A 17,095-nucleotide genomic window follows, 5' to 3' on the forward strand; every position below is an offset into this window, starting at 1 on the left:
TCAATCGAGAGCCCGCCCCACCAAAGCTTCAGTGAGGCTTGGCATCAGGACCTCGGCTATTGTATGATGTATCCGTGCAGAACACCGATACCCAGGTCATTGCTCTGGACCATATCGAAACCACAGCCTGCGAACACTACAAGGTGAACCAGAAGAGCTCAAGTTTGAAGTTGGTCTATATTGAAACAGCACCTCAAAATGCCTGCCCAACATCGCATCTTCTCCGATTAGTTGATGTACTTGTACACTCTCAACCCTCCTCTCACTTCCGCCCCTATTCAAGAGCCCAGCCATCACGCCCCAGCCATAACCGCATCCCAATCCTGCTCCCCCTCTAGCGCCGGCGGCGCCAAGCTATCCATTTCCTGAAGCGTATACTCCACCAGATAGCTCTCATCCACCAACTCCTCCATGCGCTTGTAATGCCTCTCGGTATACACCTTGAGCGCATTCAGCACTTCATTGAGGCTCTTCTGACCTCTGGCCCCCCTCACCGACAGGTTGGAGAGCTTGCTGGCCGGATAACTCCGGACCAGCGCCCAGAGGATCCGCTGCGCGACGGGCGCCGTCCGGGCGTTGGTGTTCCAATCGCGCAGCCGCAGCAGCAGCAGGAAGATCTGCTCGTCCGAGAGCTTGGCGAGCACGGCGTCGACGGCCTTGAGCCCCGTAAGGCTACCCTCCTCGGGCGTGTTGGTCGTAACGACGTTAGTGAAGAGGCCGAGGAGGCGGCCAGGGTGGTTGAGTTGCAGAGCGAGGACGATGGCGTCGCGGTAGGCCCCAGCGTGGATGTAGTTTTCGAGTTCCTGCTCTCGCTCGACGAGCTTAAGGGCTGCCTCGGTGGCTGCGGCCTGCGTCTCGGCCGTCGTGTCCTTCCAGAATGTGACTTTGGAGTCGCTGCCGCCCGAGACGAGCGTGTTGGTCTTGGGGTGGACGGCGAGGGTCCACAGTCGGTCTTCGTGGTTGTCGAGCGTGCACTCGGTCTCGCCGAGGTTCGCATCCCAGACCTTGACCAGGCTGTCGGCGCCTGCGCTGGCAAACTGGATCCGCTTCTTGGCCGCGGCCTCCTCGGTGGGGATGTGCAGCCAGACGACTTTGAGGACGTTGTGCGAGTGCCCCTCAAAAGTCCTGAGGCAAGTGTAGTCCGAGAGGTTCCAGATTTTGATCGTCTTGTCGCCGCTGCCTGTCAGGATGACGCCCTTGCCAGAGACCGATCCTTGCTCGCCCTGGATGGCTGGAGTATGTAGGGGCGCGAATTTGACCGTCCATACGCCGCGCTTGTGTCCCCTCAAGATACCTTGAACCTCCAACCGCTCCACGTCCCATATCTTGACTGTCTTATCCTGCGATGCCGAGGCAAACAGTCGCCCTGTAGGGCTAACGTCTAGGGCGTTGATGTCCTTGTCGTGAGCCAGCCGTTTCAGGCTTGAAGACACCTTGGCTTTTTGTGACTGCCGCGGAATGTCTCTCTTTTGGACGAATCTGTCTTGAGAGCCAGAGATGAGGAATGCTGGGGGATGATCGAGCGGGTTTTTGAAAGCCTCCGAGTTCTCGGGAGGCACCACCTTCGGCAGGGCAACGGCGCCTACGGACTCCAGGTGGCCAGTAAAGACGGCGTAGCACGTGTACGAGTTATTTTCCCGGTCAATGCGCCATAGCCGCGCTGTGTTATCTTTTGCGCCGCTGGCGACCCAGTGGCCTGACCAGTCAACGTCAAGAGACATGACGATATCCTCGTGGCCTTTCAGTAGGGCAACATCATGCCCAAAGTAGGCGCCACCTTCACTTCCATCTGCTTGCGTTTCAATGTCAGCAACAGAAACGAGTCTGATGTCCTCGGAATTTGTGGCAAGCGCCATCATGGACTGGTCAGGCAGAACATATGCCAGGTCCAGAATCTCGTCGTGAGTGCCGGATATTCGTCTGAACGGCTCCACGAGCAACTTTCCGTTGGAAGCAATGTCCCCGGGTGAGGGTATCCGATACAACGCCAGGGTGAAATCGGACTGTGAGCAGAGAACCAGGGACTTGTGAGGCAGTGAGACTGCCGACAGAATGGACTCGGCTTCTGACTTGGCGTCCTGCTTTGCGGAAATCTCGTGGTGTGTCGTCGTGTCCCAAATCCTCAGCAGGCCGCTCGACCCGGCCGAGTACATCCATTTGCCCTCGTTCAAAAACCCGACTGATTCCACCAGCTCATGGCGGAGCATGGGCGTTCCGTCCCAGGCATGGTCCCGCCATAGCCATAGCGTCATGGTCTTGTCTCTGCTGCCGCTCAATAGCGCATGCTGCTCCGGCGAGTAGTCGATGCTCTGGACGTTGGACTCGTGGGCCTCTTTCCTCCTCTTCGCGTCCGCATACACTGGCACTGTGGTGCGCTTGTGAAGGTCGAAGATGCGGATTTTGCCGTCTTGTGTGCCCCAAGCCAGGCGGAACTTTGAAGCCACGTTTGGTTGGCTCTGGCCGCCATTGCTTTTCCGCAAGGTCTTCTTCGACTTCCGCTCGCTCGCGGGGTCCTCGGCCGTTGCGGCGATCTCGAAGAAGTGCAGGGCCGACACCAGGACGCTCGGACCGCTGACGGTGTGGGTGACATAGCCGCCGACAATGTCCCATATCTTGATGGCGCCATCTGCGGCACCGGTTGCGAGAAGCGTGCTGGTTTTGTCGACAGCAAGCACGACGACGGGGGTAGCATGGGGCTTCGAGGTGCGCACAAGGGTGGCTTCCACCGAGTCGAAGTCCGGGGACGCCTTGAGGGAGTAGATGCGCATCGTTAAGGACCTGGAGCAGAGAATCAAATGAGAGGCCGAAGGGGTGATTGTCAATGTCGAGATTGGTTCGCCATCTCCTTCAATCTCGGCCAAGCGCTTCCCTGTGTTGAGCTCGGTGAGGACTGTCGCTTCGCCAAGCGTCGAGGCCAGAATTCGGGCGCCATTCTCGAGCGCAACCGACCCTCCGGTGAAGATCGGTTGAATGACGTTGCTAACCGCGAAGGTTGTCTTGGTTGCTTGTCTTGTCGCCATGTCGGTGCGGTGGTTGATGTGCCGAGGCCCCGAGATGCACTTCGTGATCCCCAAACTTTCACCAAAACTTTTGTTGTCTTATCAAGGTTATCTTAGCGTAAAGTTGCTCCCTGCATGGCCCCACTGTCTGCACGCGTCCCTGTCTCGCCTGTCCCATCCCCGATCAGTCAGTTGTCATCAGGGCATCCATTCCCTACACTAAGCAGTTAAACGACCGATTCACGAGGCTGAGGGCGACCCTGACAAAACGATCCTTCTGTAGCTTCACTCCCGAGATGGCGTCACAGCCAGCTGCAAATACTTGAAATTTAGTTATTTGCAGACTCATTTCAATTAAGTAGACCGAGACCAATCAACATGGGCAGACTGGGGCCGTTGACATCGCAGGGACTTGTAAGAAGACGCAAACCCAACACTCTACGCCGGATCTCTTTCTGACCATATGTGCAGGGTCGGTCGCCATATGACGACGTAGTACAAGGGGAAGGCCCAGAGGATCCGCGCGGCCCCCAGCAGCTCTACGATGAGCGCGGCCGCCCCATCAACCCGGAGACCAAGCGCATCAACAGGGACATCATTCGGTCTCACAACGAGGTGATGATGGTCATTGGCGTCGCTGAGCCTGATCACGGCATTGCCGAGTTTGAGGCTGGGCGACGGCATCACCAGTACGAGGACCGGATCGGGCGAAGGCTTCTTGTGGTCGGGGGCGCCCTTGAGACAGCGGCCATCTGGGGTGTCAACGGCATAAGGCAGCGCATCTTGGTAGGCACTCGCCTATCCCTGAGTAACCCTCTCCAGACTAACTCTCCAGCTTTACAAACAATACTCGCAAACAACCTTCTACGGCATGTTTCAGCTTACCGGGAGCCGACAGTCTCTCGCCTCGTACTTCTTTGGCGGCCTGCCTTCGTTCGTGGCTAGTAATCTTCTCGAACAGCTCTCCCTTGTGAAAGCCAGGAAATACCCTATGTATGTCGCTTCTCTTATGTGAGAGTCTCACCCCCCCACTTACTCTAGCAGGATTCAATATGCAACTACGTACCTACGCCTCCACCTGGCTATTTACACATTCTTCCAGCGCACCGGAATCTTGCCCTTCAGCCGTCTCCTTCCCAATTGGCGCTTCTTTATCCCGGGAACCAGCGTATCACCCATTTTTCTCCCCCCTTTGCCAGCCTCAATTTGGCCGCGGAACCTTCTACAATGGGCTGGCGCATTGGCCCTAAGCATAGCGCCTTTTGCCGGCTTCTACCTCTATACGAAGCTGTACAGCCTGGTCACCAGGACGCTGCGACACAAGATTCACCGACTCCTCCCGCGTCCACACAACGCCAACAAGCGGCGGCAATTCCGGGACGGTACCCCTCTTCCTCCAGGGCCAGAGTTGATGCCCACCGAACTTCGGAACGCGGAGCCAGTCGATCCAGTCCCTCCAACCCCGACAACAACCCGACGACAAAGCAGCCTCTCCATCCGTGGCGGCAACAACAGCAACAACAACAACAACAACAACAACACCGCCACCACCTCCTCACGGGGTCTCTCCCCAGGACAACAAGACGACTTTGCAAGCGACGACGAAGAAGGCGAGATGATCAACGCGACCCTGATCAGCTTCGACGTCGAAGCCACCGACCCGACTCCGGACCCCGGCCCCACTGCCAACACCGCCGGCGACACAGCCGCCATCAATGCCGCCCCCAACGTCTGGGCCGCTGAGCTCCGGCCCAACATGGGCCCATCCGCCGGCGACCGACCCTCCCCGCTCGCCCCCGGCGGTCCCCGTGGCCCGGAACCTGTCTACCGCGAGAACGTGCTTACCCGGCTGCCAGCCCTCCTCGCAACCGACGTGCTGGCCATCACGCCCGCGCGGCTGATCATGACGCCGCTCGCGGCCATGGTCTGGCTCAGCCTGGCGAGGCCGTACATGGCGAGGCTCGGGATGCCGCTGGACGGGGTAGTTCAGGAGGGCGCCGGGTGGTGGTGGGGGTTGAGGTCGGGCAGGGGGTTGGTGAACATGCTTGGGCTGGAGCTGCTTCTGGCGGTGATGCATGGCGAGACGTGGGCCCTGTTGATGCTGGTTGCGGAGGGGTTTCGGTATAGTGAGGAGGAGTGGAATGAGCGAGAGGGGTGGGGAAAGGGGGGGGAGGGAGGGGAAGGGGCCCCAGGTGCGTTAGATTGAGCTCGCTCGGAAGCTGATGGATGAGCCGGAGGCGTTTGTTGGATTTGCGGGAGGAAAGGACATAGGGGTTCGAGAGGTTGGGTTGGTAGGGTCTGAGACGTGTCATGTCACAAGGGAACTGAGTCGCGGCCTGTCTTGTCTTAGGGGTACTACATGGCCAATAGCATATTAGTGCTGTAATTTTTGGGCATAAGTTCCATGGTATACTTCATGAAGCGTGGCATCGTTAGTACAGTTGAGCGAACAGTGACATCATCAACATCATCCAAATCAGGTCTTGTCTCATTTCCTTCTCCTGCCCTTCTTTTCAACCCCGGCCCTTGCCCTTGCCCTTGCCGTTGGTTTTCGCCGCCTTCTCCTTGTCGATGGCATCCTTGATGACCGAGTACAGGTCCTGGTTGCGCCGCGCTAGAAGCAGCACGTCGTCGGTCGTGACGGTGGTGCGACCTGCATGCTGGCTGAAGCTTTCCAGGTCTGTGGCTATGTTTTCTGCAGATAATGATTAGTTAGATGATCGAGGGTCATTGTTACGGAAGTATTGTGTTGTATGTCTCTGTACCGATCTGGTGCCAGACCATGTCGGTCAGGGCGCCTATGAACTGCGGGGTGGCATTGCGGTTGCGCTGCAGGGACTCTTGGTCGACCATCTTGCCGATGGAGAACCAGAGGGCTGCCTTGAGGCGCTTGGGAGAAGGTTAGCTTTCAATTTGCTTACTGCGAGGGAAACAACGGGAAGGATTCGTGAGTTTAATTCAGTTTGTACAAAGCGTGTGATCAGTGGAAAGAAGAAGCATCAGGAGTTGAGGGTAGATGTTTTATGCCTACCTCCCGCACCTCGTCATCTTGCGGTTCAGCCATGACGGTTCTCGTAATTCTTGGCACTTGGTGATGGTTCGGGAGTGGTTGACAAGCGACGCGTGTTTACTGTAGACGCGTCGTGGCCATGCAACGAACCGGGGCTAGGTGCAACGCTATCCCATTTTGGGCTTAGAGCCTATTTAGGACCCTGTCTTTGTCTTGCGCCGGCTTGAGCATCGCTGCATGCATCCATGAGTTGTGAGAACGAGTATCCATGACAGCAGAAACAACGCAGGAACATCTCCTCTTGCTAAAGAATTTGTGCATTTCATGAGCTCGGTATGCAATTGCTTCGCGCAATCCACCCGACACAAACTCCGCTCGCCATGCCGAATGTGCCGGCGGCAGCTAGTTATAGTGGGGGTCTACCTTAGGCTTGGCGCGGTTCGACCGGGACTTGACGAAGTAGCTCGCAGATCGGATTTTCGCGCAAATGCATTTCTTGTTTGGAAACATCGATGTTGTCCCCTCGGCTTCTCCAGCTGCCCAAGAAATCGCATTGATCTGTCTTCCTAATTATACTTACTGAGTGAAAGGACAACCATTGGATTGGAGCTGTCCTTGAATCAAGAATTCTCTGCCAAACCACAGTCCCTGCTTCCGTCGACCTTTCCATCAAGACAACATGGACGGCCTCGCCAACCTCGCTACAACAGTGGGCAATCGCTTTGCGACGAACCTGAGGGGATCTTTTACCGACCTGACTCCAGAGAAAGTCATCAGGATAGTCATCATTGCCGGGGCTTGTGAGTCTTTCCCCCTTGGCTAAGCGTGGGGTTGGCACTGACCGACGTTGCCAACAGATTTGCTTCTGCGGCCATATCTAGTTAAGCTTGCAGGACGGGCCCAGATGCAGTCGCATGAAGAAGAAGCCGCCAGGACCGAGGCCGAGGCAAAGGTCAAGATCTCCCCGAACGAGCTCCGTGGCATGGTGAACATTCCCGAAGACACAGACGAGGAAGACGATCCGGCTGGCCAAGCATCTGGACCGGACTGGGGAAAGAAGGCCAGGCGGAGGCAACGCGAAATCATCAAGAGGATGTTGGAGGCCGAGGAGCAGCGGTTGCGTGAGACTTTGGAGGAGCAGGAGGATAAGGATATCGAGGAGTTTCTGGACAAAGAATGAGAAAGGAACGGGCTGGAGTCACAGTATCCAACGCAAGTGGAAGATTCTACATAATCAATGCAGCGCCTGGTACTAAAGTCTCTCGCTACCCAATCCTTCGCGAGGGTCCGAAACCAGGTTGTTTGGAAGGTCACAATGACATTCCGTGATAGGAGGCCAATGAGGCTTCAGCACATCTACGTATACGTCGCACACAGATTCTCTCTACCAACATGCATCCCGAAACATTGCGCTCCATGATGAAGCAGAATTGAAGGTCCAAACCGCCTTCACAGCTCAGGAGATCAACCTGCGATCCTGGGTAAATGCATATTTAAGTAAAACGAATTTTCTATGCAGTTACACGGACGTTGCACATTGCACGGTTGCAGGTGGGTCCCCACATCTGCAGCCAGCCCCACCAGCCTTGCAAGGCGAGAGTAACCATGCATTCTTTGACCATCAACACCCACACAAAACTGAAAGCTCTATCAACCCCTCAACCTGTATCTCTTCCGCGACATCAAAACAACCGCCCAAAGCGCGATACTCGCATCCAGCTCTTTCTTCATCAAACCACAAAACACGCGAAGCAAAGTCTGCAAATACAGAATATCAATCGAGGCAATCGAGGACGCTCTATCCTCGCTCCAGCACACGAAAGCTCACGCGCTCTGCGAGCACGCGACCAGCAGCTATCCGTCCGGCAGCGACAGAACAATAACCGCACGACATCTCAAGCTCATAACGCGCTCTTCCACCGTCACGATGTCCGCCAATTCTCACGAGACAAACGTTCGGTGCTCCAGCGAAGGTACGACGACAACAAGGCCCAACGGTCCGGGCCCATGACGAACACTCCCCCTCATGCGGTACCGGATCGATACAACCTCTCCATCGATAACCCATCTCTTACTCATTTCCCCGTCCAGCTGCCAAGACCTTCGTCGACTGGTACTATCGCGCTATCAACGAAGGCAAGCCCGTCGCGCCAGGCTACGTCAATGGCCACGCCGCCTACGACAGGGCAGGCCACCCGCCAGCCGACATCTGCATCAACGGGCTGGTGGTCGCCACGCCAGAGGAATTCGACAAGCTGCTCGAGAAGCAACGCCAGGCGCCGAAACAGCCCGACCCCAACAAGAAGAGGGTGCGGTATGAGGTTGAGGCCTACGACGTGCACGTCATCAACGCCGACTACCGGTTTGGCGCGCCACAAAAGATGCTCGACCTACACTCGCCCACTGACGGCATGCGCATGATGATGGCGCTGTCGGTCATGGGCACCGTCTACTTCGGTACGGGAAGGAATAAAGACGACGACTACTGGGAGAAGCAGAGCTTCCACGACAGGTTCATCCTAGTGCCAAATTGGGACTCCCTTGAGAGGCCTGCGGCCAGGGGTGGGAGGAGGTATCTTGTGGTTTCTCATAACTACAGGGCGAATTAGGCTGTTTGCCCGAAGGGATCATTGGTCAAGCGGGATGAGGAGCCACTTCCTCGAGATGGCTCATGTCATCATGAGTGTCTATTCGAGAGGCAGGCTGAGGCGGCAAGGTTAGGACAATGCATTGCGGAGTTTATTGGGCCATTCATCTTGGGCGAAAGGCGTTGGGTATACCGCAGGAACTAGGGACTGTGTAAGAAATAGATTGTGTTGGTTTAGTATTCGATACATGGTGCATTGAACGCTCTCCTGATGCGGGCTTCACTTCCAATTTTCTCAGGCCAAGCTGCCCAGCATGCAAAGGTCAAAAAGCCAGGACTCCGTTATCCATTCTCCTGCATACAGTAGCACTTCCCAAAACTAAACACACTTGGGTGAGGCCAAATAAACCCGTCCATTCCCCTACGCAGGCGCCTCCAAACACTTTCTCCGCCACTCCCAATACCCCATCCGGATGCGATCCCACTTCTGGCCCAGTCGTGTCAGACTCAAATCAGCCTTCTCCTTGTCCCCTTGCTCCGCATAGATCTCAGCCAGCAAATCCAACGCATGCGTGCTCAGCACGTCCTCCGCTTCCTCCCCCTCGCCCAACCCCTTCACGAACCCGCCGGCAAACTCCTCCACGCTCCCCAGCTTCCGCCCGCCCTTGACCAGCACACCCCTGAGATAGTTCCACCCGCTCTGATTCTGCGGCACCAGCCGTATCTTCTCCTTTGCATACTCGATTTCCCTGTCCACCACGGCGGCAGGGACCTTGGGGTCGGCCTCGGTAGCTGCGAAACCAGGTGAGGCGTGCGCCGGGTTGGAAAATACCAAGAAGAAGCGGTGCGACCAGGCCGAGTTGTTCCGCACGTCGTCGTCGATCATAGCCTCGATCGCCGCCAACTCGTCGGCGTCGCCAAACAGGTTGAGCTTGCCCACCAGATAGGAGCGGTAAGACCATACGTGGTAGTTCTTGGTGTCATGGGACAGGATCTGTTGGAGAAACGATCGCTCCGCGGCGGCGAAGGATGATAAGGTGGAGGGGTCCGAGGCAATCGTGGGGAAGTAGTTTTCGACCAGGAGGTGCCGGTGGTGCCAGATTTGGTAGTTTTTGAGGTTGGCCAGTGCGACGCGGTTCAGCCAGGCGACTTCGTCGGGGATGCTGAGCTTCAGGGCAAAGACGTTGGCCGCGCGGTAGAGCCAGACGGTGTAATGCGCCGGGTTCATGTTGATGATGTGCTCTGTCAGGCGCAGACAGCGTTCCGAGTACTCCTTTGCCTGCATCACCGCGCGGAGATAGGCCATCGCTGCCATCATAGTCAGCCCCATATGTTTTACTTCCTTTCCTAACAGCAATGGGGATTGACTCACCCTCGGCATAATCAGCCGGATACGCAATCGCGGCAAGCGCGCCCTCCGGCTCCTCAAGCACCACCGGCTCGACATCATCCCACTCAGGATCCGTTGCCAACCTCCCGTCCTTGCCCACGCCACCGCCGTACAGCTCCCTCCTGAGCGCAGCCATCTCCTTTCTTCGTCTCGTCTCCTCAAGAACCTCCTGTTCCGTAACAATCACCTGCTCCCGTGTCTTCTCTTCCTTGTGGCCCCTTCTCTCCCGTTCCCGCCTGTCCCTAAAACAGCGGCTTTCCACCGCCAAACAGCTCACCACAACCTTCTTCTCCCACCTCGCTTCAAAATCCTTCACCCTCAGATCCCCTTCCCCGTTCCTATAGTACCCCCGCTTCCTTGCACAGGTAGTACCAGCCACGCGAAGCGGCAGGCTAAGCTCGTTGACAACCTTCCACACCTCCTTGAGCGTCTTGGGCCCGCCGCCGCAGGACAGTCGAGCTACTGCGGCCGCTCCTGCGGTAGTAGTCAAAGAGGCGACAGCGGGGCGTTTTGCGAGGCGTGAGGCGATGCGCGCCGCGAGCCAGGCGAATTGGTCCTGTCGGGAGAGGGCCGAAAGAGCGCCGCCGTTCTGGTGGAGGAGGGCGTCGAGGGGGCGGGAAGCTGCGGAGCGGGATTTAGCGCGATCCAAGACGGTTTGGGTGTCGTCGCTTGGGGGCGTGGGTGGTATTGGGGGCGGCGTTGCCGAGGTGGTAGTGATGGTGGTGGTGGTAGTAGGTTGTGGGGAAGGTTTGGAAGCTGTAGAATGGAGAGAACGTCAAGGTTAGCTAGCTATGATAACTTAACGTAGCTTCCTTAACATAGCTTTGAGTGGGAAACCACGAAAAAAGAACTGGGTAGGAACAACGCCGGACCCAAGAATCGATCAGCCTACTTACCTCCGGACGCTTCGGACTTCCCTGGCTTCCTTTTGGACGGCATCGTGAGCTTTTGGGCCGGCCGATGGCGGGGTGGGCTTTTTAAAGTGACAGCCAAGAGTTGTTTGCGGGTTAATTGTCAACAATCGAGCGCAAGATGCTCCCTTCTGAAGCGGTAGCAGAGCGGGGCAGGCAGGGGTAACAATTCTAAGTCAAGGGCCGCTGAAAGACAACAATACTAAGCTATCACTTTCATCTCAAAGGCCTCCCCGCGTTCGTGCCAATGTTTGCTTTTGCGGTGTGTTTGCGGGTTCCACTAGTATCATTACATCGCGTAAGGAATCTGTAACTACCGCAAGGTAAGCCGCTCTAGAAACACAGGGTAACAATAAGTACAGAGAACTAGTAGTGGGAAACAAGGCCGGGGACCCGTCCCAGTCTTGAAATCCTTCATCGCCGCCAGAAAGCCCCTGAACTGAAGAGACCCGAACAATCCGATTGAACGCCAGCCGGCCGATGTCAGCAGCCCGTCTAGAACTGCGCGTCGTTTTCCACCCTCCAGAACTTCCACCCCTCCCGCTCACCACCCCCTCCATGAACACCCACCAGCCTCTCCACACCATCATTGCCCTCGGCACTGAGGAATTTCTCCAAGTCAATCTCCATCCCACCCTGGTCGTCCTCGTCCATCCCGTTCTTCAGCACAGCCGGCCAGAGCACCCCCACGCCATCCCCGCCCAGCGTTGTCCTAAACTTCTGGAATCCCTCCTGATCCAGCTGCTCCTCCAGCTTATCCAGCTTCTCTTTTTCGACACCCGGTTTGAGCAGCGTGATTGAGCATCCGCCGCCGCCGGCGCCCGTGAGCTTGGTCCAGCCTATCCCCTGGTGGTCGACCAACTCGCGAACGCGCTCCAGGCGCGGGTGCGACACGCCGAGCGAGACGAGCAAGCCATGGTTGATGGTCATAAGCTCACCGACGCGGGCCAGGCTCTCTTCGCTCTCCGTGTCAAAGTCCTCCTCCGTCAGAACCTCCGCCGACGCCTGCGTCACCTTGTCGACGGCGTCCAGGATGCTGCCGACGAGCTTGGGGTGTTTGTTCTTGAGCCTGCCGACCTTGGCCACCTCGTGCGCCGTGGACTTGGGCACTCTCGTGTCGACGAGCAGGAGCGGGAGCTCGGGGAAATCCCAAAGCGGCCGTACCGACGGTGGTTTGCCGTAGTCCTCCCGCTGGAAAACGACGGCCTTGCCTTGTGTAGAAACGGTGTTGTCGACACCTGAAGGATTGCCGTGTATGAACATCTCGTAGACGTATGCCCAGCTATTGATGCGCTCAATCTGCTTCCGCGCCTCGTCGAGCGGTTGGTCTGGGTGCGGGCCGGAAAGGGCCCGTAGTTGCGTGAGGAGCGCAGCGGACAGGCAGACTGCGATGGTAGCGCTGCTACCTAGGCCGGCACCTATCGGGATTGTGGATCGTAGTGTATATTGGCATCCCGGGAACGACTGGGACCCGAGCATCAGGAACATGTAAAGGAACGAGCCTGCAGCATTCTGGTGCACTTTCCGGATGGGGCCCTCCTTGGTCGGGGACACATCGGCGAGGAATGGCTGGACGGCAGCAACCAGCTCCGGGTCCAGTTTGGTAACGACAGAGTGATAGTACACCTTTTTGGAAGGGTGTTGGAAGGTCGACCATGGAAGTTCATCAATATTCCAGGCGTGGTCGAAATCGATGTCAGGGAACTTGAGTGTAACCGTTCGGTTCGACTTGGAGCGCGTTGTGACAAGAAGGTAGGATCGTAGAGAGATGGCTGCAGCTACTGCGGCCTAACAAGAGCGTTATGTCAGAACCCAATCTTTCCTCCCTGCTTCCATCCAGCGGGCGCACTCACCTTACCATGCACAACGGCATGTTCGCCAAAAACTATCACCTTGCCCGGCGCTGACACCATGAACGCCGGCATCATGGGGCTCGACTTTTTGCGGCTCATATTGCTGCGCGTATTGATCTTGAGACTGCCAGCCACATTCGTGATGCCATTGACGCCGTTGACGGGAGAGTCGCTGCTGTCGGTGCTGGGACTGTCGGGTTCCGAGTCGCTACGGAAGCCGTTGTGCCCGTTCGGCACGCCGTTCGATGTGCGCTGCGTCGTCATAGCGTCTCAGCGCTGTCTCAATTTCGTCTGAGATCTTTCAAGGCCGAATGCGAGCAACAGGCAAGGAAATCGGCGGGGTCGTTGGAGCACAATATCAAGGTGGTTGTCGACAATGGCTGCGTGGAGCGGCTGTAGGACAAAGGCGGACTTGACTTGCGGGATACGGCAGGCGGCGTTGCTTTCGTGCTCCTTTGTGTGTATGAATGTGATGCCGTCTTGAGTTACAATACAACTCAGACTGCGAAAACCGAAGCGCGGTGTTGTGAAGGCGGAGAGGCTTGGTGCGCTGCCCGGGCGATGTGAAGTTGAAAGGATATTATGATCTGCCTAGGTAGGAAAGAGGCGTAATTAAAAGGACCAAGGGAGCGCGAAAGCCCGTCAATTGAGGTTTGGCTGGAGTTCGGATGGATAAATCGACGTCGCCGAGTACCCCTTTATTAGTTCCGAGTATCACGTACGGACGGCTCTGTCACACACACGACGACGTGGTGTTCGGGGCAGCTGTGTGTAGAAAACGAGTTGAGCTGGGTCCGCGCAGCTGCACCGCCCGCCCCAATGACGAACTGCGAAGCAGGGGTTCCTGCTTGCTGAGTGCCAGTAACGAGGTTGCATTTTGGTGTTCTGGAAGAAGCCAATTCCATTTTCGAAAAGGCCCAATGTTCGTTCTCCACTGCACAGCATGGTCCACCCGCTGCCCAGTGACTGCAGACTGGATTGTCAGCGGCAGCAATTTCCCTTCGAGAGCTCCATCAATCAAACCCGTGACAGGCGTCACCTCAAAACTCAAAATCTCCGAGGCAGACCTTGCTGCTCACGAGACCACAATCCGCTCGATAGGTTGCAAGATACCTGGTTCCATGTTTGTTTACGGTATATGAGGGCACAGGTTCCGTTTCCTGACCCTTCCCTGGTTCTGGGTTCAGCCCATCTCAGCTGGGACGGTTCGGGGACAAAGCAGCCATGCGGCAGCGCAAGTGCCACCTCCCTTCATGGTCTCAGGGATTGAACCCAACTTAGATCGTCAATGCCGAGCCCTTCCACATCGGCCAACTCCCGAGATGCCTCAACCTGGTGAATCATAAAAGCAATTAGAGAAGCACCATAATGAGTGAATGAATCTCCATAGGCGCCTTTCCAGGTTGACAGACGGACGTGAGGTCAGCCCGCCGGGGTTAAGACACGTCAAGGTTAGCTGCCTGGAACTCAACAATATGAAACTCTCCTCTTCACCCACACGATGCGACGAGAATAACAAGATGCATCGAGTACCAACCTCCCAGACGAATACCACCCTCATCCAAGAGTCCAGGTAAAAGTCAAAGCGAGGAACATGACCGTCACCGAATTCGCCCTCCTCCATCTCCGCCACCCCCTTAGTGCTTCCACCCCTTCCCGCCTCCTTCCCACGCTCGCTACGGCAATGCGTCTCCAAGACCAATGGCACCTCACCCACTTCCCGCACCTCCCATCCTCTGCCGCCGACCGCGCCGCAGTCTGGTTCACACAGGTCGAGGATCCCTCGTACCTTCTTACAACCGCGAACTGGGAGTCTGTCGCGGCACACTGGAAGTGGTATGTAGCCAGTCACCGTGGCGTTTTTCTCCAGCTTCTCCCAAGACAAAGCGCACGCAGTCGCGACCTCATCTCCCAATTCATCGACTCGGTCCAAATTAGTATTTTGTGTGGCGTGGCGTGTTGCAGTAAGGACTGACGATGACGGCCAGGATTCGCAGCGCGGAGAATAAGCGTGTCATGGCCGAGTTGGACGGGGAGGTCATCTCCGGGGAGACGGTGCTGCTCCATGTTGTAGGGGATATCTTTTGTTCGTCTCCATCTCGGTCGAAGTCCGAGCCGGAGACGATACCGTTGCTGAGAAGCCCTGTCATTAGTATTCAGAGGACTTTTATCGAGAAGCGAGAGAAGGAGGCGTTTGCTGTCAGGTTCGAGCAGATCAAGGGCATTGTGCAAGAGCATGCCCACCCCTTTCTGATGCGGTACGGTTGGCGGGAGGATGTCGAGGACGACGCGGAAGAGGAGGAGTTTGTGCTTGTCTGCGGGTGGGAGAGCGTTGAAGAGCACTCTGCGTGCGCCGAAACTTGGGAATCCTCCAAGTACAGCGAACTGCGCGAGTTGGTTGCGCGGGTTGATTTGAAACATTATACGCGGTTATCGCTGGAGTAGGCCCTGGCACGGCGTAAGAAATTCGGAACGGAGCGTTCAATCTGAGGTCGGGTCTTAGCCGATGAATGCGATTCATTTCCGGGGAACCTCGCCGACTACACTGCCCCTTGAGGCTAATCATAGCGAGCACAGCACCAGGTCCTCCCATGTTTCCCCATTCCGAGACGCCGTTTGTGAGTTCCCTACAATCCGAACCGGCAAATGCATATGCTTCCATCGTGCCAACACCCGCGCTCAGAGCCGTATCAGGAATCTCCCCGTCAGAGTCACCTAATTCATGACGAGGTCCTCTTGTTCTTCTTAGGAACTTCCTTGATCTGGAGGTCTGTTGCAGGGAAGAAATTCCACTCGTCAGTCAACGTGCCCTCGGTTCGAAATTGCGCTGGGAAACCTACTGGGCGGCAGGCTCTGCTTAAGCTTCTCGGCCTTTTCCGAGTCCTTGAGGACCAGGGTGTAGAGGAACCTCTGGCAGCGGACCTTGAACTTGATCTGCTGGGTCTTCTTGTTCTTCTTGATCCGGGCGGCTGCCAATCAATCCCAGTGTCAGAACCTCCCTGCACCAATTGTTCGCTCGTCGGTCATGTCATGGGAACGTACAAGAGGCGTCCTTCCGCCGGCAGATCTCGATGAACTATGCCAGAAAAAGTCAGCACTCTCCGGAGGCCGCGAAAAACTCCAGACAATCCATTTCGTACCTTCTTGATATCGCCGATTTCCTGAGGCATTTTGACTGGCTGTGTCGAGGCTCCTGTACTGGTCTCAATTGGGCTGGCTCTCAAGATCGGTTGATTTCTCAAAATTATTTTGTGTGGGCTTTGCCGCTGGGGTGCACCCCGACAGCTGCATCTCATGGGTTTGATGGGGGACAGAAGAGCTGGTCAAAGCTCCCATGTGGCTCTTGTGGCTGGGTTACGTGTGGTGTGGCGGCGGCTGTCGTGGCGAAATCAGTTGTTGACAGGTAACAGGATAAACTTCCTATCAACATTGCTGCTTGGGAGCTATGTGACAGTTCATTTTCTTCCAGTTTGGGTTCTGGAATATCATATTCATCTCTGTTCGACATCAGGCTGGCTACCAGTTCAAGACTCCAAAATGCCGACACCACTCGACCGAGCAATGAGGTCAAGGGTAAGTTCAACCCTGATAAGAGAGCCATATTAGGCTCGATCCATTGGTCTCTAAGCTCATCTAAGGTAACTTGTTAATATAGAACGCCTTCCTGGGTAAGCCACTTCAAGGTCACGTATGCTCAGTCGTGGGGCGCTGACTTGCGGAAGCCTTCGCTGGCCTTGTGACTGGCGTTGCAGCTTGGGCCATCTGGGGGGGTGACATGTTTCCTGCAGACTCGGATCCCAAAGGGGATCCGGAGACTTGGTCAAAAGAAGAGCTGCAGAGATGGCTTGCCGCAGTGAGATGGCCCAGTTCCGCAAGTATCGTTTCGGCTGAGTGCTGATTGAGCAACAGAGGAATCTGCATCCGCAGGACTCTGACAGCAGAGAACAATTACTTGAACGAGTAAGGGCCAACATGAGGATCACAAGACATTAGGATAAAGTACTTGGCGCAACGATCAACTCGTTGAGGTGGTTCTGCAAGTCGGTTCTTGACTTTCAGGTTGACTGGCTGGGTCGAGGGGGGGAAGGCAGAAGTCGGTTTGCGATTTTATTTCGCAATGCAGCAATGGCGATCGGTTTTTTGTCTGGGCAAACGGGTCGTGTTTCCTGAGTTTCCATGAAGCCTCGGGCCTTTGTACTTCGAAGACACGAAGGGCCTGATGCACTGATGAAGGCAAACGGGCTTGTTGATCCTATTGTCCCGGTGTGGGTTTGGATGACAATGAGCCGGAGAATGTCAACCAATTAGAGCTCCCTCCATGATAAGATAGCCCGCGCTTTCAAAG

General features: G+C 56.2%; 10 protein-coding genes across 10 annotated transcripts; 5 read left to right on the plus strand and 5 right to left on the minus strand.

The window, feature by feature from the left end:
* Positions 1–144: 144 nt before the first annotated feature.
* N657DRAFT_641825 (WD40 repeat-like protein) lies at positions 145–3,064 on the minus strand. Its single transcript, XM_062792221.1, has one exon. The coding sequence runs from the start codon at positions 3,018–3,020 to the stop codon at positions 294–296; it is 2,727 nt and encodes a 908-aa protein (XP_062651551.1). The 5' UTR covers positions 3,021–3,064; the 3' UTR covers positions 145–293.
* Positions 3,065–3,199: 135 nt separating this feature from the next.
* Positions 3,200–5,205, plus strand: N657DRAFT_612787 (uncharacterized protein; the record flags this gene model as incomplete). The annotated part of the gene is made up of 4 exons (XM_062790397.1): positions 3,200–3,413; positions 3,471–3,785; positions 3,835–3,992; positions 4,044–5,205. The coding sequence occupies exons 1-4, from the start codon at positions 3,378–3,380 to the stop codon at positions 5,203–5,205; spliced, it is 1,671 nt and encodes a 556-aa protein (XP_062651552.1). The 5' UTR covers positions 3,200–3,377.
* Positions 5,206–5,512: 307 nt separating this feature from the next.
* Positions 5,513–6,250, minus strand: N657DRAFT_641826 (uncharacterized protein; the record flags this gene model as incomplete). The annotated part of the gene is made up of 3 exons (XM_062792222.1): positions 6,031–6,250; positions 5,765–5,888; positions 5,513–5,694 (listed from the first exon to the last, which is right to left on the minus strand). The coding sequence occupies exons 1-3, from the start codon at positions 6,061–6,063 to the stop codon at positions 5,513–5,515; spliced, it is 339 nt and encodes a 112-aa protein (XP_062651553.1). The 5' UTR covers positions 6,064–6,250.
* Positions 6,251–6,268: 18 nt separating this feature from the next.
* On the plus strand, positions 6,269–7,298 carry N657DRAFT_641827 (DUF1531-domain-containing protein). The gene is made up of 2 exons (XM_062792223.1): positions 6,269–6,809; positions 6,867–7,298. The coding sequence occupies exons 1-2, from the start codon at positions 6,689–6,691 to the stop codon at positions 7,187–7,189; spliced, it is 444 nt and encodes a 147-aa protein (XP_062651554.1). The 5' UTR covers positions 6,269–6,688; the 3' UTR covers positions 7,190–7,298.
* A 638-nt stretch (positions 7,299–7,936) lies between these two features.
* Positions 7,937–8,618, plus strand: N657DRAFT_565700 (uncharacterized protein; the record flags this gene model as incomplete). Its single annotated transcript, XM_062788378.1, has 2 exons — positions 7,937–7,982; positions 8,101–8,618. 2 exons carry the CDS (start codon positions 7,937–7,939, stop codon positions 8,616–8,618), a joined length of 564 nt encoding a protein of 187 aa, XP_062651555.1.
* A 399-nt stretch (positions 8,619–9,017) lies between these two features.
* On the minus strand, positions 9,018–10,925 carry N657DRAFT_631540 (protein prenylyltransferase; the record flags this gene model as incomplete). Its single annotated transcript, XM_062791064.1, has 3 exons — positions 9,018–9,904; positions 9,969–10,742; positions 10,883–10,925. The coding sequence occupies 3 exons, from the start codon at positions 10,923–10,925 to the stop codon at positions 9,018–9,020; spliced, it is 1,704 nt and encodes a 567-aa protein (XP_062651556.1).
* A 467-nt stretch (positions 10,926–11,392) lies between these two features.
* N657DRAFT_631541 (mevalonate kinase) lies at positions 11,393–13,014 on the minus strand (the record flags this gene model as incomplete). Its single annotated transcript, XM_062791065.1, has 2 exons — positions 11,393–12,685; positions 12,751–13,014. 2 exons carry the CDS (start codon positions 13,012–13,014, stop codon positions 11,393–11,395), a joined length of 1,557 nt encoding a protein of 518 aa, XP_062651557.1.
* A 1,008-nt stretch (positions 13,015–14,022) lies between these two features.
* N657DRAFT_688001 (uncharacterized protein) lies at positions 14,023–15,195 on the plus strand (the record flags this gene model as incomplete). The annotated part of the gene is made up of 2 exons (XM_062796917.1): positions 14,023–14,586; positions 14,739–15,195. The coding sequence occupies exons 1-2, from the start codon at positions 14,345–14,347 to the stop codon at positions 15,193–15,195; spliced, it is 699 nt and encodes a 232-aa protein (XP_062651558.1). The 5' UTR covers positions 14,023–14,344.
* A 275-nt stretch (positions 15,196–15,470) lies between these two features.
* On the minus strand, positions 15,471–15,920 carry N657DRAFT_567132 (ribosomal protein L38e; the record flags this gene model as incomplete). The annotated part of the gene is made up of 4 exons (XM_062788484.1): positions 15,471–15,520; positions 15,591–15,719; positions 15,793–15,826; positions 15,891–15,920. The coding sequence occupies 4 exons, from the start codon at positions 15,918–15,920 to the stop codon at positions 15,471–15,473; spliced, it is 243 nt and encodes an 80-aa protein (XP_062651559.1).
* Positions 15,921–16,287: 367 nt separating this feature from the next.
* On the plus strand, positions 16,288–16,743 carry N657DRAFT_566053 (uncharacterized protein; the record flags this gene model as incomplete). Its single annotated transcript, XM_062788400.1, has 3 exons — positions 16,288–16,327; positions 16,473–16,603; positions 16,660–16,743. 3 exons carry the CDS (start codon positions 16,288–16,290, stop codon positions 16,741–16,743), a joined length of 255 nt encoding a protein of 84 aa, XP_062651560.1.
* Positions 16,744–17,095: the final 352 nt, after the last annotated feature.

The sequence above is a fragment of the Parathielavia appendiculata genome (genome assembly GCF_033297405.1).
Source record: "Parathielavia appendiculata strain CBS 731.68 unplaced genomic scaffold N657scaffold_2, whole genome shotgun sequence".
In the NCBI taxonomy this organism is placed as follows: domain Eukaryota; kingdom Fungi; phylum Ascomycota; class Sordariomycetes; order Sordariales; family Chaetomiaceae; genus Parathielavia; species Parathielavia appendiculata.

What these genes read in the sequence shown, in the direction of transcription:
- N657DRAFT_641825 (XM_062792221.1), bottom strand. Translation starts at nt 3,020, where the DNA reads ATGGCGACAAGACAAGCAACCAAGACAACCTTCGCGGTTAGCAACGTC.
- N657DRAFT_641827 (XM_062792223.1), top strand. Translation starts at nt 6,689, where the DNA reads ATGGACGGCCTCGCCAACCTCGCTACAACAGTGGGCAATCGCTTTGCG. An exon ending in AGTCATCATTGCCGGGGCTT is followed by an intron (nt 6,810 to 6,866) that starts GTGAGTCTTTCC and finishes CGTTGCCAACAG; the next exon opens with ATTTGCTTCTGCGGCCATAT.